The sequence below is a fragment of the Taurulus bubalis genome, assembly GCF_910589615.1.
Source record: "Taurulus bubalis genome assembly, chromosome: 17".
Classification (NCBI taxonomy): Eukaryota; Metazoa; Chordata; class Actinopteri; order Perciformes; family Cottidae; genus Taurulus; species Taurulus bubalis.
The window spans coordinates 15,328,253-15,352,108 of NC_136605.1; the positions used below are offsets into that span (position 1 = coordinate 15,328,253).

The 23,856-nt window shown below is 40.0% G+C and overlaps 2 protein-coding genes across 2 annotated transcripts in view; one reads left to right on the forward strand and one right to left on the reverse strand.

Annotated features, from left to right (window-relative positions):
* Positions 1-23,856, forward strand: part of LOC306749655 (septin-9-like) — a 77,306-nt gene that overhangs the window by 23,881 nt on the left and 29,569 nt on the right. Inside the window, exon 3 of the mRNA XM_079232969.1 lies at positions 6,241-7,005. Within this exon, the coding sequence (XP_079089095.1) occupies positions 6,241-7,005 (765 nt within the window). The remainder of the gene's footprint in view (positions 1-6,240; positions 7,006-23,856) is intronic.
* Positions 14,342-15,574, reverse strand: LOC306749656 (uncharacterized protein; the record flags this gene model as incomplete). Its single annotated transcript, XM_079232970.1, has 1 exon — positions 14,342-15,574. The coding sequence occupies one exon, from the start codon at positions 15,572-15,574 to the stop codon at positions 14,645-14,647; it is 930 nt and encodes a 309-aa protein (XP_079089096.1). The 3' UTR covers positions 14,342-14,644.

Consider the following 23,856-nt stretch of genomic DNA (forward strand, 5'->3'; position numbering starts at 1 on the left):
TGGCTACTGTTAGCAAACCCGTGATAGATACTGTTGTATTGTGGGTAATACTGAGTCAGTTCACTGACTTTATGAGCGCTCGCCAATCGGACTTCTGTTACACTTTGTTTTATATTAATTTGGACACAGTTGCTGTTGTTAAGCAAATACATTGGCTGGGTAATATTCAGGTTACAGTTACGGGATTTTCTAGTTTTTACTTTATTAATGTGTTATTAACATGCAGTGAGCAGTTTATGACTGAAAGCCTCTTTATTTTTGGATCATTTTCTATGACTGCATTGTTTGTGCTCTCTTAATTTAATATATAAGTGCATGATGTACTTGCTCATGACTCTTTCGCACCATCAATATGCTGACTAGCCTCACTGCTCACAGTCATCGTATTCCATTTGGATGAGTGAAAGTTGTACATGGAATACATTCACAGCATATGTTTGTAAATATTAGAGCTCCTGAAAAAGCACTGCAGAAAAGGGGAATGTTACACGTGTGCACACGAATGCTACTGTAACCTTTTCAGTTGATTTGTGAATGAAAGTAGGTTGTTTTGACATTTAACAGTGTGTCTATTAACCATTAGAAATTCAGTCTGTCATGCACTGAGCTGATGACGCCAGTGAGAGGCTAAAGGAGACAGAGGACAAGATTTTGTTGCCCATGAGGTTGATGACCTCAGCTGTGACAGACTGACTCAGATCATTGACCGGGCCACGGGGTCTTCCGCTCAGCAGAATGAACCCACACACATTCATACAATGTTGATTTTTTTTAACAGCTCCTTGAAAGAGGTCTGTTGTCTGCAGCCTCTTGTGTTTTCCTCTCAAGTTAATCATATATAGTGAAACATTAAGCTAGATTTAATATCTAATCGAACAGATATTAACCAGATATTTGGCTTGTATTCATTTATTTTCTAGCAATGGAACTCACACACTGCCACTGCTGCCAGTGTCTTTACTCTCATTTATTTTCCTGTCTTCCTCTCTGTCTCTCTCTGCTGCATGTTAAGGGCATTCACTGGTCCAGTGAAAGGAAATTCCACAGGAGTTGATTTCTGTGGTTGGGGAAAATGTCGGAGTAGGCAGTGGAGGAGTGGATCAAAGGGCTTTTATCATTTATAAAGAGGCCACATGAAACATTTAACCCTGAAACATTTGAAAATAACTTGTCATTCCAGGTTCCTGCTTTCACTAATTGCTCTTGAATCCTATACAGGACAATTTTAACAATCTCTTCTAAATTAGAGGACCCACTTTGTCTTTGGACAATAATCTTTTATGGTGACGGAGACAGATTTGACAGAGGATCATAGTAGGATTTCAAAAGCCTTTCAAAATGAGAACTGCCACTTAGCTGTGGTTTTTGATTATTTTTTTTTTCAGGAACTTTCAGAAGCTTTGGTGTAAATATTTATTTTTTTGACAAAGAACAGACCATTAACTGTGAAAGTGTGAGTTCAGTCTTGTGTCAAAACACCACGAGGAGCCTCAGAGACTTAGCTTGTGTGTTAGAGGGAGGAAGTGTCTCCTGACAGAGGCCGATGATAGCCGTCCTCCATCCTTATCAGCATTATGGAGACGCTCTATACTCACCAGCTCGGACAGGTTTCCTGCTCGTGACGCCAACAGCATCAGAGCTGCTGGGAAGAACCAAGGGTCACTCTGAGGTAAAGGGAACACTGCAGGTCTTTGTTGGAATTTCAACCTACTCCTTGCTGTTTTTCTCACTGTTGGACATGCAGAGTGAGATCGGCACCGATGCCAACCCCAGGCCAGACCCCAGAGTTAACAACAGGCTCCATGCTACGGCTAAAAACAAATAGCTGAAAGGTTTTCTTTTGTACATGGAGTAGAACAGCTTTTTTTTTCTGCCGGGAATGGAAAGTAAACTTTAAAAAAAGTAAAAGTATGTTTGACAACTGTGGCAGACACTTACAGGAAAGAATATATATATATTTAAGGCCCAAATGCTGTTATTCCAGTGTCACAGTTTGACTTGAAGAGCCTTTTTAGGCGACTGTGGTAAACTACAGTAAAACTAGCTAAATTGGTTCATTGAGCATCTATTTCATCAGAAGGGGAGCTTGTGTATCTGTTTACAGGACAGCCAAACAAACTGACTGGTCACCTTGTTGAGGAGTTGCAGCTGCAGCTTTTTATCTCACAGCTTATTGTCCTCCAGTGTTGCTTATTTTTTTCCATTACTCACAAATATTGTCCCGGAAATGGTCACGGTCAGCAGAGCCCTCTCTGACAAATTAATTACGCTTCCTCGCGACTGCTTCACAATTTAAAATCATCCTGCGTTTTGCCAGTTAAATGTTGTTAATGTGAAGCAGCAGCAGGAAACGTTGCATTTGCATTAGCAGTAACTTAATAGATCTCGGATATAGTTGTGGGCGAGGGAATAAACCGTGAGGCTTGTATCGAAATAAAGATTAATAACAATAACGTTGTATTACATGCGTGCCTCATTTCCTGAGTATCCCTTATGCATGTTAATGCAATTTAAAGCTAGCTTTAATGTTGAACTCCGCCAGTAACAATGAAATCATAGAGTTATAAATTATGACAATGAGGCTATTGCTGAAAAACGATCATGAAATATTATCAAAACGGATTTCGCCCAGTATACCAGAGTATTACATGTTGTATGAGGGCTGCTTGTGATAGTACATTAAGTCTAGTTTGCAATTTGACATAATTCCTTCCTCATACTGTAACAATACTCAGTTTCCCCCCACAGCTGAAGACCAAAGGCAGTGCATCTCGTTGACCCGTCCAGCTCATCTGTCATGCTCAGAGAGGCACAGAGAATGTCCATGTGGTGCTCATCCAGTACATGCTACACTGGAGAACGGCATCATCATCATGTGTTTTTTTGGCAGTTCAATCATGTTTCAATGAGTGTTAGTTGAAAAACATTATGCTTGGCTGCAATATCTTCCTTATTTGGCCGTTTAGACCACAAGCAAGTTTACAGTATATCACTGAGAATGTCCAAGATTAATGAGGTTTCAATTCCAGGTTAAATGAGAAGTAAAGCGAGATAGGGGGAGCTAGCAGACAGAGCCAACGAGAGAGAGAGAGAGAGAGAGAGAGAGAGAGAGAGAGAGAGCGCGGGCTAATGTTGACATTTGGTTCACATTGGTGCTCATTAGTACTATCTCAGCTTGGTTGGAATGGCTGCGATCACTGCTATCGCCTCAAGAGCAGCAGCATACAGCAGCTTCCAGACATCAAATGGTTTTATCCTTGATAACGAACACACATTTGTACAGCTTTTTTTTTTAAAGGCAAGTAACGGAGAGAGAGATATTAATGTGTGACCTCCCCATTTACCTTCACACACACACACACACACACACACACACACACACACACACACACACACACACACACACACACACACACACACACACACACACACACACACAGATCCCAGGATGGAGTGTGCTATGACGTCAACAGAGGCAGAGAGGGCTTCAACCAGGGACGACCTAGCTGTGTTTGCTTTATGCTACAGCTGTGTTTAAACACACACACACACGCACACACACGCACACACACACACACACACACACACACACACACACACTGAGAGAGAGAGAGAGAGAGAGAGAGAGAGAGAGAGAGAGAGAGAGATGGAAACATATCTGACAGGGCCTCTGTCTCCACTGTGTCTGTGAGGGCTTCACTGTGTCGGCTCTTCTGTCACCACAGAGCAGGCAGACACACACACACACACACACACACACACACACACACACACACACCACAGTTAGCACAATTCCAGGCAAAGAGGTCATTATATCAAAATCATAGTCAAACACAAATTGAAGTGGTCTGCGGCACTTTGAATATGCTTTTGCATATTATATGGCCTTTCACTGCTCAAGCTTTTGCCCTTATAAGCTGAGCATCACACACCATGAACCGTGCATGCAATGTTCATTCTAGGCTGGATGGAGAAATAGCTCCAGTCAATTAGATGCACCATTTGTGGTTCATTTCCTGTCTTTATTGGCAAGACATTCTTATCCATGTTGTAGGCCTTCACCACTGCATCTAGTGAATTTTACATATAGTTTTATTTTCTTCTACTTAAAGAACAGCACACAAAGACAAGGACAGCCCTGTCTTCCAGGAAAATTTCAAAGCCATTGTTCTCAAATTAAATTATATTATTTCATCTGAGCAACACAAAGAGCTTAGTTTCAGAGACGCATACATCTGTGATGGTGGAGAAGCAAACGATCTAAAGATTTGTCATCGCCTATCTTTCTATTTTTTCCTCTTGTCACTCGGTGGTGTAAGAAAGAAGTGCCAAAATTGCCACATACAGGATTTTTTTTTTTTTTTTACTGTATTCTGTATTCAAGAGAATTTACTGAGGCGCAAATCAACAAAAAACATTTGAGGACACATTACACAGATACAAAAGGACGAAGTGCAATACATGTTTATTGATTACTCAGTACGCTGTTGAAGCCAGTGTTTGCACCCAGTGGATGCTTTCAGCCATCAGCTGCCTGCCTCTCAGCCCCTGATATCGGACACAAAAGCCTGCTAAAACATGCTCAGGATGTGAAAACAGTGAGTTCCAAGAGGAGGGTCTTGTCCCATGCTGGTGCTTGGCCCGTCAGCCTTGAAGCAGGCCAGACGCCTGCGCAGGCTCCGATGTTTATCTGGGACAGAGGCTGTGTTGCTCCAGGGTTTGTAGCTGCTCCGTACTGCGGGCGGAGCTGAGGTGAGCCTGGTGTCAACCTCACATCTGACTATGGAGCTTATTATTGCCCGAGAAAAAGGCTTTTATCAAACCTCAATAACAACTAAAACAAAAGGCTGGTGTTGGAATATTGGCACCTTACATTTATATGGAGGGAGTTAGTGGGGGAATGGTTTTGATCAAATGTTTACTATGAAATAAATGTGTTGGTGCTATCACTTAAAAGCAATATAATTATTTAAAAAAAAAGAAATAAAGGTTTTATTTTCAAATGTAGTCCTCAAAGCAGGACTCATTTAATAGTACTGTGAACTAATCACACACAAAGCCAAATAGTACAGAAAAGTAAACAAAACATGTTAGCTACAAAGACAGAATATGCTTTTTTGTCATGTACATTTGCATCAAAAACAGAAGTCCCCAATCAAACCAGTCTTTTTGGCCTCATATATTCATGCATTTGTTTTGCAGTAGTTAAATATGAACCGAACAGATACGCGGTCTCAAAAACACAGGAACATTGTGTCTTATTCAGTCAGAAATTGTTTGGTTGGTTCCCTCGTAAATTAAACAGTTATGTGGCTCAGGGGTCACGCGGTCAATACATTAGAGCGCTCGCGAGGAGGCGTGGTCAGTTTGATGTCGTGATATCAACAGGTGTGCGAGGTGTCTGGTAACGTCACATATCAAGCAAAGGTGTCCGTGTAATTACATCAACTTTAGCCGGAGGATTTAAAAAAAGACCTTCTCGTTCTGTGTTATATTTGTGTTTGCACCTGACATTATTGTTAAAAACCTTCTTAGTTCAATTAGACGAATATTCTTCTCCCGAGTGAATTAGACATTGCAAGCGCCATGCTGTCGGGCTATGTGAAGCGTGTCAAATCCGGTAAGATTACCAAAATTCAATTCAGTTTATTTTTGGGCGATTTATTGGCGGCAACAATGTGTGACGCGACAGAAACTGCGTTTTCCCCTGACTTGCCACCATATTCATCGTGCTCGTTGTAGTAAAGTGTGTTTGTAGTTCAATGTCTGAGGCCGCCCTCTCCGTTTGAACGGAGCAATTACTTACTAATGTCATGTGTTAATGATGTGTTATTGCTCCCTTTTGTGGTGCACACTGGTTGTCATCTTCAGTTGCATTGGATTTCAGTGCTCCCACACAACAAATAAGTCAACATATTGTTTTTGGCAGCAGATGTATGTATTCCCTTCTTTCTCTGATCAAATAAATGCACATTTGGTGCTGCTTCTGGTGTGAGTTGCTGCACTTGTGTTTTGCAACTTCTTCACTACTTCAGGCCCTCCTGTTTCTGACTTGTTGATCATGTATTTTTTGATTTTTTTTTTTTTTTTTTTTTTTTTGCATAAAAATTGTAAAATGCATTATTAATGACTACAGTAAAATATCATGCTGGTGCTGCAACTCAAGCCAGCACCAGCATCCGTATGGGCTAAAAGGTCCTTCTGTTTCTTGTCTCACCACGAATCTTCTGTGTTTTCCAGCGCTGAAGCGGTCGTTTGAGGTGGAGGAGACGGATTCATCCGCGCACTCTTCCCCACTGTCTCGTCGGAACACCAACCCGCTCCGCTCATCCACCTCCTCCACATCCAGCCAGCGGAGCTACGACCTGAGCTCCCGCAACTCCGACTACTCCTCTTCCAGATCCTCCCCCTCCGAGTCCTCCAATCCACGCTCCCCAAAGCCCGGCATGAGGCGCATTGAGTTATCAGGGGGTCGTAACCCCGACACAGGCTCATCCCGCCGCACAGAGATGTCCATTGAGGTTTCCTCTAAGCAGATTGACAACTCACCCAGTGCTGGGATTGCCCGCTTTGGTCTCAAGCGCCCCGAGGTCAGTTTGAGCAATCGGAGTACTCCACTGGACAGCACCTCCACTTCCATCTCTAGCTCCACAAACAGGCGGGCAGAGATCAGTGTGACACGGCCCCATGAGCCTCCCGCCCCTCCCAAGAGGATGGACGCCCAGCTGTCCTCAGCCCCAATCTCAAGGATCCCTGATCCCCCTCAGAGAAGAGCAGAGCCCCCGTGCCCGATCATCAGCCCAGTTGAGGGGGCCTCAAGGAGGCCAGAGATGCCGGTCTTCAGGCAGCCGGATGGTCTGGTGCCAAGCAGTGCATTGGAGAACAACAGCAACAACAACCACCCGCCTCCTGCACCAAGTGCTCCCCTGCCTTCTCTGACTGAGCCAAGGGTGGAGAGGATGCAGTCACCGGTCTCAGAGCCACCCACAGCCCGACCAGCAGAGAGTGAGTACCTGCTCATTCAGCATGTTTTCTAAACTAACGCTTGTGTGTGAAATAGCTGCCAACTGTAAGCTACATGTTGAAGTGGTCGGCTCAAGGATGCATTTAGCTTGTTAAACCCATACCACCCATATGTTAGTGAGCGATTTCACACCTGTAGTTCAGTTCATTTAGATCGGGACCAAGAGAAAAAAATCATTGCATATGAGTTCTGGTCTGGTAATGACGCAGGAGAAGTAAACATGAAATTATACAGACTGACTGGTAACTCGTTGATGGGACAGTTTTGCCGATTGTCATCCTGCATCATCAGGACTCATGACGGGAAATCCAGTTCCATGCAAATCAGTGTCACGAAGAACTTAAATAAACTATTTGCATTTTTAGACTTCAAATCGGCATCAACGGGTAAAGACAGGACTGTACAAAAGCCCCTTTGAATGCTTCCGGATGCGAAGGTACACAGAATCACTGTGGGATCGCTGTCAGACACTTTTTTTAAATGAATAAGCCAGCCTATTTCATCCGGCATTCTCCTCCCTTTCTGTTATCTCCGCTATCTATTTTGCAGGGGCTTCGTATCTCCATCCTGTGCTCAGATTGTGATTGGTTTAAAGAAAAGAAATACAAGCTTTCCACCCCCCCATACCAGAATAATGTGTGGAGGCCAGGCCTTTTGTATAGCGCTGACACAGTGCTGCGGTGATAGATCTGGCTATGCAAGACTTGTCTAGACCAACTGTGAATGTAGGTCAGGCAGGGTGATGATGAGAATCCCAGGGCAGCATTTAATAAGAAATAGCCGGCCAGCAACTGAATCGCCCAGCTCACTTCAACAGGAATCAGCCGCTGGTTAAAATCGCTATGAATTCAGATTACCTAACACTTGCATTTTACAGTTTTTGTGTGTGTGTTGTATATGCAGTAGGTGCATTAATTGGTTAATATTAAGATGCTTGCTACTCGGCAAGTTTGTTCGTTACTGATCTTTTTGTCCTTGTTTCGGTCTGTGTTTCATTTATTTTGTCTGATCATTGTTTGCTTGACTTTTGTAGCATAATAACTTTTACCTCACTGCTATACTTATTTTTCATCTTTTACATTAGATAAATGAACATTAAATCGACCCAAAATCTAAGCAGTGCAGAGGTGGCACTATTGCTGAAATCTAATATTTAAGTTCACCCCATGACCTTCCTTTTAGCGCCACCCTCAGGACAAACTCAGTATTTTCTTTTTGCTGAATTGCTGGCAATGTTCTATGAATACCTAAATTGTCAGTATGTTTATTTAATCAGTGTAATAAATTGCAGCCTCTAGGGACCATTAGCAGGCCTCTAAGCTTTCAGTCTTGTTTTCATCGTTGGTTAGTAGAACTGCAGGTGCAAGGGTTATATTACAATTTCAGCGGCATGCTTTATATTTTCATTGTGTTTATTCACAAGGAGACTGTAATAGAGTGTGAGCTTATTTTGTGGCAAAATATGCATGTTTTATTTGTGTATGCGGTGGCTTTTAAATCTCTTTTCTTTCAGGTTGTTTGTGCGTTTCCTTCCCCAACCATTATCCTATCAGAAAAGCTTGTGTTTTGTGCGTGTGCGCACGCGTGTGTGTTTGTGTGTGGAGAACTGTTATCTGGAGACAGCTGTGCTCATGGGTTGCTCACACTGGTTGAGTAGTATCCAGGCGTAGGCGGCTGGGAGGTGATACATTCCAAATGTGGAGGTCATAAAACATTCAACATAAAAATAGAAAGCTTCCAATTTCCACTTTTTATGCTGCGTGTGTGTGTGTCTGTCTCTCTTCCTCTCTATCCACTGCACTTCCTTTGCAGACAGCAAGGGATTTAATTTATATCTGCCTTTGGCTGAGGCTATTTCTTTCCTATAGTTTCTTAGGTATTGGTGAATCACTCGGCAAATATGCATGCTAAATACCTAAAATGTGGGCTTGTGTCAGTAGAAGGGAAAATAAGCAAGGAAAAGTGAGAGGATTAAGTCTCAATTTCAGCCACATTTGGCTCATATTACCACCTTTCTGCTCAGCCATGCATGTGGAAAGAGGGAGGCGTTGCTTGAAAGAAGCTTGAGAAGAAACAATGAACAGATAGGAGCTGGAGAGGGAGCGATAAAGAGAGGAGGAGGTTTAGTGGGCAGAAGGGAAGAGGGAGAAAAATGGAAAAATGCAAGAAAGAGTGTGTTTTCCTGTAACAAAAGCCCACTTTAACCTCCAGTCATTTGGGAGTTGGCAGACCACACTGATTTGATGACTTGTCCAAAACTACAATTTACTTTCCATTTCCTCAACAACTACACACAGTACAGATTCAGGCCTGTTTATTCCCCCCTCTATTTTTAATATTTAGTATTTTTTTTTGAAGGGGAAACTGAGGAAGTTTTCAGACTATTCCTCTGTTGTTTACTTTTACTGCTTTTATCAGCCCAGTATCCGGTGGGACGATGACGGTGTGTTTTTATGCGTCCCATTTGGCCAATTAGACTTTTGCCAGAGGGCTCATGTGACGTTTCAGATCTACTTGCCTCTGGGCTCAGTGTGTTTGTGTCTCTGTGCGCACAAGTGTTCGCTGATTCATCCTCACACAGAGGATTAAGAATGTGGCGACTCTTATAAAGTGCACGGCCCTGTATGACATGCTCTGTGTTTTAGATTGATTTGTTGGCTAATCATGAGCAGCTGTATGAAGTCTTGTTGTGCTTCAACAGGATGTGATCCAATGTGTACAGACACACGCATTCATTCGTTCAGTACGCTGCTCATCTTTTTTTAACATGTTGAACACGGCCATAATTTTAACAAACTGAGTTCAGTTTGCATATTAAGCCAAATGCTGTATGAAGTGGTCTTACCTGAGTATAACGCATTGGACGTGCATGCACATATAGTTTACTCCTCTTGACTTTGTTTTAATAAGCTGTAGGCTCATTGGGGGACAGACAAAACTCTGACCTTGGTGCTCGAGCTCATTTCAGTGGATTTATCTCTCACAGATAATGGATGACTTGGTGTTTGTACATGGAATACTATTACAGTGCCATACTTGTAAATGATTATAACTCCTTTTGAATGAAATCATCTGAAAAATCCCTTAATTCTTACAGCTTTTCATAATTGATAAGAAAGACATTGCCTTGCTTACACATGTGAAGACATGAGTTTGTGTGAATGGGGCCAAACACACACACCCCCCAACCTGCATTGTGTCATAATCCAGTGCCTGTTTGTTGTTTAATATTGGCTCTGGACTCTTTAGAGGAACCTTTTTGATTATTATTTTCTCAAAGCTGAGTCGGCAACAGTTTTGATGACTCATTATCTTATGATCTCCTGGGTCATGTGCTGACTTGCTGAGTTCTATCCTGATTTCACGACATTTAAACAGTATTCATCTCATAAAGGCCTTTTGATAGGCATGCCTGGGACTTGGCTAGAAACAAGGACTTGTGAATGTCACAAGGGATGGAAATGGCTTGTGGGGAAATCATTAATCTGTGTGTGGGTGTGTGTTTTACATAAAACATGCACACAAAAACAATCCTGACTTTGTAATTTTGCATACCTAGCTTGTGTTTATCCAGTTTCCTTGAACTTAAAATAAAACCACTCACATCAGTCTGGCTGTTCACTGTAGTTTAATGAACAATTTCCAACACGATAGAAAGAATACAAAACCATAAATGAAATACACTCCTGTTTCTTTTGTATAAACGTAATGAATTATCAGTGAAAGCAGACTAGAGAATCTTTCACTTATGTTCCATTTTTCAGTCTGAGCAATTTACATTCTCTTCATCTCCATCAGACACAGGATTAATCAACAGAGCGTCACTATAAGAACATATGTATATATCACAGCGGGACATTGTTGCATGAAAGAAGCATGAAGCTTTAGTGCATTGTAATATACAATGAGCTGTTTTTTTTTTTTCGGTTCCAATACGTAATACTAATAACAGCAAAATACTTTTCTTTATAACAAAACTGTCATTTTGTAAATGGCGCTACACATTTCAAAATATCCACATTTATGGTGAAACATTTCTTCCTTATGATAAATGAAAATGTTGTCATGTTTTTGCAATTTTTCCAGGCAGGTAATATCCATCCAAATGTTATTTACAGCAGATGCCTCAAACGGTGACACAGACTTTAGAGTCTGCAGAGTTTCAGTTCAAACAAACACCAGACCGTCTTCTGTAACAGGTTTCCTCCTCATCTCTTGGTGAGGAAGATAATCACTGAGTCTAGTCTGAAATAAAGTTGAATAACCAACTTGGACTGAAAAACGGAAGACTCTCAACTCTTCAACACAGATGGGTTACTTTTGGCCTTTCATCACAAGCATGTCATACTGAGCCTATATCTCAGTCCTAACTGAACAACATTTACAACTTAAGCTAATATAGTATAAAATAAGAAATATGGACGTCAGACAAAGTGTACAACAGGAGAACAGAGCAACCCCTTGCCTCAGGGCACTGAGGTGTCGTACCTGCCTGAGCTTTCCTCACTTGCATTACATTACTCATTACTTTTGACTTACTTTCCCAAATATAATAATGCATGCAATAATAAAGATAAGTAAAGTCAAAGCCCAATTACACCCATTATTTTCTCTGTTCTTGCGTTGGTTAGAGGAGTACCTTTCCTCGATCACAATATACAACAGCAGTCCAAGGCCAGCAAGGTCAGGAGCCCATGTGTTTCTGATGTGCCTTAACCGAGAATCATCAGCGTTGCTTCCAAAGCGGTTTCTGAGTTGTTGCAGTTGGTTTTGTCCCACCGAAAACTCTCTGATCTGTCTCAAGAGGTTAGTAGTGATCCTGTAGGTATGAGCTGGATCATAGTGGCCCTGATTGTCAAGATGCTGTGTGATATAAACTTGGTCTATGATCTGCTGAGCTCGCCGTCCTGTGTTCGGCTCCCTGACACGAATTATGATCCTGTCCCTGTTACTGCCCACAAACGCATAAGAAGGGAGTTGCATGGTACTTTCTTGATTGAGACTGCCAATGGTGTAGTACTTGTACCTATTCCCCGAAGGCAAGTTGTCCAACATTCCCTCAAAGTTGCCATAATGATGTGAGCCGTAAGCTCTACTCTCTGGGTCAAAGGTCAGCCTCAAGACATCATTCTCGTCGATGTCCACTTGGTTGGCAAACCAGTAGAGCAGCAAAAGACTGTGTTTGGGCACAGATTGACCAAAGCCGATTTCCTTTAAATCGTTGATTGAATCGAGTTTCCTCTGTACAGCCGACACTGAGGTCAAGGCAAGCAGCAGAGCTACACAGCGGCTCACGACTCTTCCTGTCTTCATCATCATCCTGTATACATATTTAAAAAGTTATTGCTGACATTAATCATCCATACTGTTAATTATCAATCTATACGATATAATTTGAACTAGAGATGCATTAAATAGTTTTAAAATCTATTTTAAATGTGTCTTTATTCTGATCAATAGCTCATGTGATCCTATCTAATAGATAGGATCACATTTAAAAGTCTGTAGTAATGGCAACATAACCAGAAGAGAAGATAAATAAAAAAACTTTAACGTGGTTAATGCCTTACCTATTATTATGTGAGATGGTGCCAAAAGGGAGCAGTCACCTAAGTCAGTCTGCTGCCGGTTTCTGCTCTCTGTTTCTGCTCTCTGTTTTTGTGAGACCTTGTGCAACCGTAGGTTACCGTTTCCGTTTAAATGAAACTTACAGAACAAGAGTTGCAATGGAAGTTTCTTCATAAGCCGCTTTTTTTAAAGAAACTTCCTTCTGTATTCAAGAAAAGAGAAGTACTCTTTCAGTGTTTTTGCATTTACCAATCTGATTAAATGCAAAAAGATGATTATTTTTATTTGCAATTTTTAGAGGAATTATTCAGGAAAGTCTGTCTGAGTAATCAAGGATTTTTTTTTTTTCTTAAAGGAAGTCAGCCTGCACTTGTCCAGCTTGACAGTGAGACGTCCTTCGGGCTGCAGGGGGACAAACTAGGAGATTTGTAGTAGTTCCTGGCTTATTATTAGCAGTATGCACTTATTGCAGGTCAATTTCAAATCGCAGAACATGCATGTTTCATGTCTGCATTTTTAAGGGTTTCGCTACTTTATTTCTTTATTCAAATGTTTATTGAAAAGTTTTTGTAATTTACATTGGAGTTTACTATTAATCTATTCTATTAGTAATCTTGTATTTCCTGTGACTGTCTTCTTAACTAGTAAAAGGTCCTTCCCCGTATCTGTGTCACAACTCTTGATCACTAAATTGAAGTGAATTTGTCTCTTTGCCTTCATTAGACTGTACACAGTAGAGTTTGCCAGAAAATGCACGAGCTGGATTTGAACCAATGACGTGGTGGTCTTAGTACAAATTCTGGTGCAAAATAGTCAAAACATTGAGACACCCTTTTTAAAGTTTAAAGCGGCAAACAAGTGTTTGCTATGTACAGATATAGTACGCCTATATCTCAAACTTAACCGAACAACATTTACAAAAAAGTTAATATAATACACAATAAAGTTAAATCAAACAAACTTCTGCCGCTCAATGGTTTCGTAACTATGGAGGCAGGACAATCACTTTGGTTCATATACAATGTGTAGTATACACTCCTCCTTGCCCCTCCCCTCAAAATCCTTCCCTCCGCCTAAAAACCACTAACATGACAACAACAACAACAACAACATCTGAATGATGTCATTGATAAATACATCAGAATTAAAGTGTGTTTCCGTCTTTCCTCACAAGATGAGGTGATTTCAAATAATCTATTTACTTGTTTTTGTCAAAATAGCTTCAACTTTTAATGAATAAATATCCTCTGATTTCATGTGTTTTTAACGGCATATTGCAATTGATTGTGGGTAATTCTCTTGGGCAAGTTCTGCATCTATTGCTGACTTGCGGAAAGGGTTCATATATCTGCGAGAGAGTCCTCAAACACGACGACTTGACAGTTGGACAGCCCTAAACCCTCAGACTTTGAGTCAAAGTTTGGAGATTGAGATTGGGCCTTTGTGCGAGAGCCTGTTAAACAACTTTTTAGGTTACTGTTTCCCTGGAAATAAAAATGGGAAATCAAGTCTTGCTTGTGGTGACAGGAAACTAGTAATCAGAACATGAGAGCTCACCTGTGTTCATTTGCTGCCGTCAGGTATGTGATCTCTGTGATTTGTGAGAGTGGGCGTAACACCTTCTAGATTACAGCTTCGCTGGAAATGAAACTGGCTCAACGAGCTTTACTCGTGGTAACGAGAAGTCTAATAGTTTAATTAACAATTAATTATTTTATTAAAATAAAAACACTCGCATCAGGGTTATTGTTAATTATAGTTTAATAATCACAAAACCATAGATGAAAGAAACTCCCTTTTTTTAAATACATATTATACTCATATCAGTTACAAAAAGAATCAGCTGATTCCCATTTCCAAAATTGATTATAGCATACAATAAAATCCAACATCAATCACACAAAGAAATACCCCTGGCCATTGTTCACGAGTACTGACTGATTCTTTTTTTTTCAATCACTTGAATCTTGTGGGCTTCGTGGTCCTAGTCTCTCTCAAAAACGTTTTACCGTCGCACCTTGGTATGTACAATATCCCCCCATTTCTTGTCATCTATGTCCTCAAGGATATAGAGAATATCATGAACAAACAAATTAAAACAAATACAAATGAAAGGCACATTACCGAAGCGCCATCCCCCTCATTATTTGCGTGTCCGTAGTTGGTTTGTGGTCTGTAGTTGGTTTGTGGTCTGTAGTTGGTTTGTGGTCTGTAGTTGGTTTGTGGTCTGTAGTTGGTTTGTAGTCCATAGTTGGTTTGTGGTGTGTTGCTTTGTTGGGTAAAGGTGTACCTGTCCTGGATCACAATATACAACAGCAGTCCAAGGCCAGCAAGTCCAACCCATGTGTTTATGATGTCGCGAACATCAGCGTTGCTTCCAAAACTGTTTCTGAGTTGCAACAGTTGCTGGTGGTTTTGTCCCGCAGAAAACCGTCTGATCTGTCTAATGAGGTTAGTAGTGATCCTGTAGGTATGATCTGGATCATATTCTTGCTGATTATTAAGATGCTGAGTGATATAAACTTGGTCTATCATCTGTGGAACTTGCAATCCTATGTTTGGCTCCCTGACACGAATTATGATCCTGTCCCTGTTACTGCCCATATACTCTGTTGCTGGGGGACGGACAACATAAGAAGGGAGTTGCATGGTACTTTCTTGATTGAGACTGCCAATGGTGTAGTACTTGTACCTATTCCCCCAAGGCAAGTTGTCCAACATTCCCTCAAAGTTGCCATAATGATGTGAGCCGTAAGCTCTACTCTCTGGGTCAAAGGTCAGCCTCATGACATTGTTCTCGTCGATGTCCACTTGGTTGGCAAACCAGTAGAGCAGCAAAAGACTGTGTTTGGGCACAGATTGACCAAAGCCGATTTCCTTTAAATCGTTGATTGAATCACATTTTCTCTGTACAGCCGACACTGAGGTCAAGGCAAGGAGCAGAGCTACACAGCGGCTCACGACTCTTCCTGTCTTCATCATCATCCTATAGAAATATTAAACAAGTTATTGCTGTAATTAGTCATCCATACTGTTAATTATCAATCTATACTATATATGTCACTAGAGATGCATCAAACTATTTTCATGGTTTGATCAGTCAGGTGGCCATATGAACATTCAAACAGGTTTTGTTTATTGTTCCTTCTGCTCATACTGACGAGCAAGAATAAAGCCTAGTTTCACGAAGGAATCCATAGTCCTCATTCTGTGCAAGTTTATCTGATGGCTTCAGCACCTTGAATCATTTAAATCAAGTGAGTATCCTCCAAAGTTAGTCTTGCCCGGGGAGCAAGTACGGGTTCAGTGTCTTGCTAAAGGACATTTCAACATGCACACTGTGATGAGGACAGGTATCGAACCTGCTACCTTGTGGTTGCAGGACGACCACTCTATCCCATGAGCCATACATATGAGGAGGAATCAAGGCCGGCATAGATGTGTGTTTAATTGACCTCAATGTAGCCGACACATGACTGTATTTCTTTTTCTCCTCTTGATAGTTATAACAGGTAAAATAGCAATACAATGTCAAGAATTGTCTTTATTCTTGTTCTATAATTTCATAAATACAACAAACAATAGTTTTTGTATATATATATATATATGTATATATATATATATATATATATATATATATATATATATATATATATATATATATATATATATATATATATATATATATATATATATATATATATATATATATATATATATATATATATATATATATATATATAAATAAAGAAAAGTGTTTCTTTGTTGAGTTGCAGTGGAGCAATCAATGGTAACACAAAGAGGAGAAAAAAAAACACTCACAAAAAAGACCAATCGTGAGTAACAATTCCACGCTGTTGCTTGTGGTGACAGGAAATTGCATAATACAGCTGTTTTGTATTTGGATCTTCTGTATTTAAGAATATAATACTAACGAAACTAGTATCAGAACGAGCACTCACCTGTGTTCTTTTGCTGCCGTCAGGTATCTGATCTGTGTTTGAGTGGCCGTAAAACCTTCTAGGTTACCGCTTCGCTGTAAATGAAACTGGCTCAACGAGCATTGCTGGTGTTAACAAGAAGTATAAAAATAGGTGGATTACTTCCTCATTTCTTTTTAAATTACAATAAATACACTCCCATCAGTGTGATTGATGATCATAATTTAATAAACACAAAACCATAGATGAAAGAAACTTCTTTACTTTTGTGAAAAAAGGAAAGTAGTAATCCCTTTTCTGTGTTTTATTTGAGTATACTCGTCATGTGCCCTGTGGAAATGCAGAAAGCAGATTATTTGTATCCAAAGTTTTGAGAGGAATGATTCTGTAAAGTCATTCTGAGAGTCATCCTGGAATTTAATGAGCATGTTTATAATGGATAGTAGTATGCAGGTCCAGTCTTGACATTGTGTCCTATAGGCTGCACGCTGAGGGCGCCTGTGCTATTAACAATTTCAAGTTGTAGTATATGCATGTTTTATGGGCTGATTATGTATGTTTTGCTACTTTTCTTTTAAATTTTACTTGTAGCGTTGTTCTAAATTACATTGAGGGATCATGGTTAAATATTTATTCAAAACTTATAGTTGCCATGAATGTTTTCAGTAAAGTGTCCTAACTTGTATTTGTCACAACTCTTGATCACCAGACATGAGGGATCATTGCCTGAAAGTGGAGTGGAATATTGGCAGGTTGTCAGATTTTTATTGTTTGTATTATTTCATGACATCTGCCTAAAAACTGGCATGTTTTTGTGTGTGTTGAGTCAAGGAGGACCTGCAACAAAACATGCCCATCTGGATTTGATCCAATGATGATTAGAGCACTTGATCACAAAACACCAGTTTATTTTTTAGTTTTGAGGAAAAAGAAGTTTGCAAAGTGTTATTTATATATATACATGGCAACATGCCAAAAATAATGCAGTTAAATCAAATAAACAAATGGGAGAGTCTCCACATAATCAAATTACCTGAAAGTTATCTGAACCATTTATTGCCAAGTAAGTTCACACAAACAAGGAATTTGTCCTGGCAGGAGGTGCATAACATTTAACGATAAACATGAAACAGACTCAGAGTGCAATAAAAAGGGAGCATGGATGGCAATATAATTGGTTGTATTGAATATGTACAGTTGGATCTACAGAAAATGAAAAATTAAAGTTAAAAATAAGTGAAGTACAAAAATAAAAACCAGAATAATTAAAGTGCACGGAATGAAGTGATTGATGACATACAAACCAAGGCTAGAGCACAGGGGGCTGTAACACCTATTCTTATTTGCACTGTCATTATTTTAGACTTCATTATTTGTCCTCTTTCCACTTCTTATTGCAACTGTTGCACTGAAATGTTTTATCTTCTCAAATAAAAATACAAAAATATACAAATAGACGATACGATTGTGATAAAACATAATATGGCAATACAACAACAGCAGCACTTTCTCCTGTTCTGGGGTACAGAGTCGATGCTCGATTGTCTGTTCCTAGTCGTCCTGTTGGCTTCGTGGTCCTCGTTGCCATCTATTACAACAACACAACTTTGGTTGCAAACATTTCTATGAACGTTGCTCTTGCGCTTGGAAGAATCGTCCACATGGTTATGTCTCTTTTCTTGTTTGTTGGTTTTTCTTGGCTGGTTAGAGGAGTCCTTTTCCTGGATCACAATATACAACAGCAGTCCAAGGCCAGCAAGGTTAGGAGTCCATGTGTTTAAGATGTGCCTTAGCCATGAATCATTAACGTTGCTACTGAAGCGGTTTCTGAGTTGCAAGAGTTCCATTTGGTTTCCTCCAACAGAAAACTCTCTGATCTGTGTCATGAGGTTAGTAGTGATCATGTAGGTATGATCTGGATCATATACTGTCCCCATATTTTCAGAAAAGTCATAATGCTGTGTAATATAAACTTGGTCTATCATCTGCTGAGCTCGCCGTCCTGTGTTCGGCTCCCTCACGCGAATTATGATCCTGTCCATGTTACGTCCCACATACTCTGTTGCTGGGGGACTGACGACATAAGGAGGAAGTTGCATGGATGTTTCTTGATTGAGATTGCCAATAGTGTAGTACCGGTATGGATTATTCCTATTCAGTTGTTCCAACAGTCCCTCATAGTTGCCATAATGATGTGAGCCATAATCTTCTCTGTTGGGGTCAAAGGTCAGCCATATGATGTTGTTCTCGTCGATGTTCACTGTGTTGGCAAACCAATACAGCAGCAAGAGACTGTGTTTGGGCACAGATTGACCAAAGCTGATTTTCTTCAAACCGTTGATTGAATGAAGCTTCGGTACAGCCGACACTGAGGTCACGGCGAGGAGCAGAGCTCCACAGCACATTGTGAATATTCTTGACATCCCCATCATCCTGTAGAGATATTATAAAAGTTATTTCTCCCATTTTTCAGCCATACTGTACCAATCTCAATATATTTGTTGCTAGAGATTCATTAAATGGCTATTTTCATAATTTTAATTCATCTATTTATAATTAATTTGTTCTATGTTTAATATCTCACACTAGGGCCTAACTAATAGATAGGATTCCCATTTTAAAGTTTCTCAAAACGAAGACAGGTGCCACATGAACATAGAAACAGGTTTTGTTTGTTGTCATTCTTCCTGCTCATACTGACTAGTAAGAGGAAGGCCAGCATTACAAATCCCTTAAACCAGGGGTCAGAAACCTTTCCTATCCAAAGAGCCATTTTGCCCTATTTTCCACCAAATAAAAATCGTCTGGAGCCACAAAAGCTATTTGATATCATAGCTTATAAAGTTATTTATATATATATATATATATATATATATATATATATATATATATATATATATATATATACAAAAACTATTGTTTGTTGTATTTATGAAATTATAGAACAAGAATAAAGACAATTCTTGACATTGTATTGCTATTTTACCTGTTATAACTATCAAGAGGAGAAAAAGAAATACAGTCATGTGTCGGCTACATTGAGGTCAATTAAACACACATCTATGCCGGCCTTGATTCCTCCTCATATGTATGGCTCATGGGATAGAGTGGTCGTCCTGCAACCACAAGGTAGCAGGTTCGATACCTGTCCTCATCACAGTGTGCATGTTGAAATGTCCTTTAGCAAGACACTGAACCCGTACTTGCTCCCCGGGCTCTTCACCGCAGGCCACTGCACCTAGAATGCTAAGTATGGTTTTCATGTGATAACTTGTTATTTAAATAAAATAACTCTGAAATAAATAGGCCATGTCCACACTACTGCGTTTCCATTTAAAAGGCATATCTTTTGATACTTTTCAGAAAATGCTGTGTGCTTGTTCTAGAATCTTTCAACATGAAATATTTTGTTGTTTACTAATTTCTCGCCACATATCAAGCAGATAGGTCAGCCAGCATCGTTGGCAGTGAAAGCAAATGAATACGTCCGCGCAGAATTAAACTCTGTATTTTTAGCCGTGACTTTTCTTTTTTTTTATTATCCGTTGACTGTTTACTGAGGGTGGGGCTGTGCATATCATGAGTAGCCACCTGCAGGGAAAGACGCTTGACAGCGATGTGATAGGATGTGATGCACTTTTAGTTAAAAACTAAATTGAAACTCTTTTTTCAGTGTCACAGTATCACCTCAAACTCCAAGATAAGAGGTGTTCCCTTTGGAAGATTGTCCACAGGCCAAAAAAAAGAGATATCTTTATTTATTTTTTTTGTCAAAGCCTCAGGGAGCCGCATCAGAGGGGCTAAAGAGCCGCGGGTTGCCGACCCCTGCCTTAAACAAACAAATATATTTTGCATAAAATATCTGAAATTAATTTGAAACTTCAGCAGCTTGAGCTAATCAAATTGAGTATTTTCCCAAGTTACTGTGTTCTTTACCAAATTCCTTTTCGAGAACGCTCACAAAGAATAATTGAGCTAAATGCTTCACCAATCATGCATAATAATAATACCAGGATAAAGACAAAACAAAACGTGATTACAGAATAAAGAGTGCTCACCTGCGTTGGTCTGCTGCCGTTAGTTTTCTGATCCCTGTTTGTGAGTGTCTCTTCAACTCCTTTCAGGTTACGGTTTCCCTGAAAATGAAACTTGAGAAATCAAGTGTTGCTTGTGGTGACGGAAGTTGCATAATACAGCTGATTTGGATCTTCTGTATTCAAGGATATAATACGAATTAAGCAAAACTCGTAAATCTAATGGAAATTAACCTTATCAATCTCCTTTAGAGAAAATAAATGCGATGTGAAACACTTAAATGTCTTTAAGCATTTACTAAACAGAAACTTGGAATATTTCAATTGAATAGACAGAGCTCGTCACCACAGATGGTTTGGAGGTCTGACCCAGAAAAATAGGTCAACATGAGTTTTATACGTCTACAATTATTATTGAAGCGTTTCCCCTTTTCCTCCCTCGCCCTTGCTCCTCCTCACAGTCTCCTCCTTCTTCCCATCAGACACGCCTTGATGCCTGTCTGGAAGATGTTGTTTTGCTGCGGCCCTGAGAGGCAAGAGTGAGAGACACAAAGGCAAAACAAAACCAAAGGAAACTTAAACAATACAAAGATACATTCTGTTATTGTCCGACTTTGATGGCCCCCATCTGACTAGGTCAAGATAAGCTGAACTCTGCTTTCAGAGTTCAGTAATACTCACATTCAGAAAAGGGCAATAATACATTTCCACTACAGTAATCGGAACATAAGAGAGCTCACCTGCGTTCGTTTGCTGCCGTTAGTTATCTGATCTCTGTGTTTTATGAGAGTAGGCGTAACAGCTTAGGTTACAGCTTTGGTTACAGCTTTGCTGGAAGTGAAACTGGCTCAAAGAACATTGCTGGTGGTAACAAGAAGTCTAACAATAGTTTGGTTATTTTAATACAATAAAGGAAGTAAAGACAATCAAATCAATGTTATGGTTAATTATAGTTTAATAAACGCAAAACCATAGATGAAAAACTTTTTTTGTTATATACACTCACACTCACTATCTTATCAGTTAAAGGAAGAATCGGCTGAATCTCATTTACAAAAAAGATAACATGGCATAATCAAACGTCAAGCACAGAAAAAAAAAATACCCCTGTCCATTGTTCACGAGTACTGTCTGATTCTTTTTTTTTTCATTCGATTGATGAATCTTGCGGGCTTCGTAGTCCTAGTCCAGGGGTCGGCAACCTGCGGCTCTTTAGCCCGTCTGTTGCGGCTCCCTAAGGCTTTGACAAGAAAAAAAAAGACAACTTTTTTTTTTTTCCCAGTGGAAAAACTTTTGAAGGAAAGTCCTCTTATCTTGGAGTTTTAGGTGATATTGTGTCACTGAAAATAAAAATAAATGTTTAAATATTTCTTTCACTAAAATGTGCGTCACGTCGCTGTCAAGCCTCCGGCCCTGCAGCTGCTACTCGTGATTCAGAGCTCCGCCCTCGCGCGCAGAAGAGTGCAGAAGAGCGATTCCTAAACTGCTGCAGCAAACTGAGTCAAGTAGATATACTTTCAGGAAGTGGATCACGTCTCCAAACTCCACTACTGCTGCTGGTTCTGTGTCAGCTCATGGGACACTGAGGCGTCCGTTAGTACCGCACCGCAAACGGATCCGTCTTCCGTTTGCGGTGCTCTAGTGAGGAGGACGCTCAGTGTAAACGTAGCAAAAGATATGCGTTTAAAATGTAAAACTCACTAAAGAGGACAGGTATTGAACCTGCTACCTTGCAGTTACAGGTCAAACACTCTACCACATGAGCCACAAATATAGATAGACCTGAAGGTCTGTATAGTTGTGTTTTTAATTAACCTTAATGTAGCCGATACATGACTATTTTTTGTTTGATAGTTATAAACAGGTAAAATAGCAATACAATGTAAAAAAAAGTCTTTATTCTTGTTCTATAATTTCATAAATACAACAAACTATAGTTTTTTTGTATACATAATATGACTATATATAAAACTTCAGAAGCTGTGATATCAAATAATTTTTGCGGCTCCAGACAATTTTTTTTGCTGACCCCTGTCCTAGTTGCTTTCAAAACATTTTACAGTCGCACGCACCTATACTTATTTGCACCGTATGATCATTTTAGAGTTCATTATTTGTCCTCTTTCCACTTCTTATTACAACTGTTGCACTGAAATGTTTTATCTTCTCAAATAAAAACACAAATATATACAAATAGACGATACGATTGTGATAAAACATAATATGGCAATACGACAAGAACAGCACTTTCTCCTGTTCTGGGGTACAGAGTCGATGCTCGATTGTCTGTTCCTAGTCGTCCTGTTGGCTTCGTGGTCCTCGTTGTCATCCATTACAACAACACAACTTTGGTTGCAAACATTTCTATGAACGTTGCTCTTGCGCTTGGAAGAATCGTCCACATGGTTCTGTCTCTTTTCTTGTTTGTTGGTTTTTCTTGGCTGGTTAGAGGAGTCCTTTTCCTGGAACACAATATACAACAGCAGTCCAAGGCCAGCAAGGTTAGGAGTCCATGTGTTTAAGATGTGCCTTAGCCATGAATCATTAACGTTGCTACTGAAGCGGTTTCTGAGTTGCAAGAGTTCCATTTGGTTTCCTCCAACAGAAAACTCTCTGATCTGTCTCATGAGGTTAGTAGTGATCATGTAGGTATGATCTGGATCATATACTGTCCCTATATTTTCAGAAAGTTCATAATGCTGTGTAATATAAACTTGGTCTATCATCTGCTGAGCTCGCCGTCCTGTGTTCGGCTCCCTCACGCGAATTATGATCCTGTCCATGTTACGTCCCACATACTCTGTTGCTGGGGGACTGACGACATAAGGAGGAAGTTGCATGGATGTTTCTTGATTGAGATTGCCAATAGTGTAGTACCGGTATGGATTATTCCTATTCCGTTGTTCCAACAGTCCCTCATAGTTGCCATAATGATGTGAGCCATAATCTTCTCTGTTGGGGTCAAAGGTCAGCCATATGATGTTGTTCTCGTCGATGTTCACTGTGTTGGCAAACCAATACAGCAGCAAGAGACTGTGTTTGGGCACAGATTGACCAAAGCTGATTTTCTTCAAACTGTTGATTGTATTAAGTTTTTGTACAGCCGACACTGAGGTCACGGCGAGGAGCAGAGCTCCACAGCACATTGTGAATATTCTTGACATCCCCATCATCCTGTAGAGATATTAAAACAGGTATTTTTCCCATTATTCAGCCATACTGTACCAATCTCAATGTATTTGGAGCTAGAGATTAATCTAATGGCTATTTTCATGATTTGATTAATCTA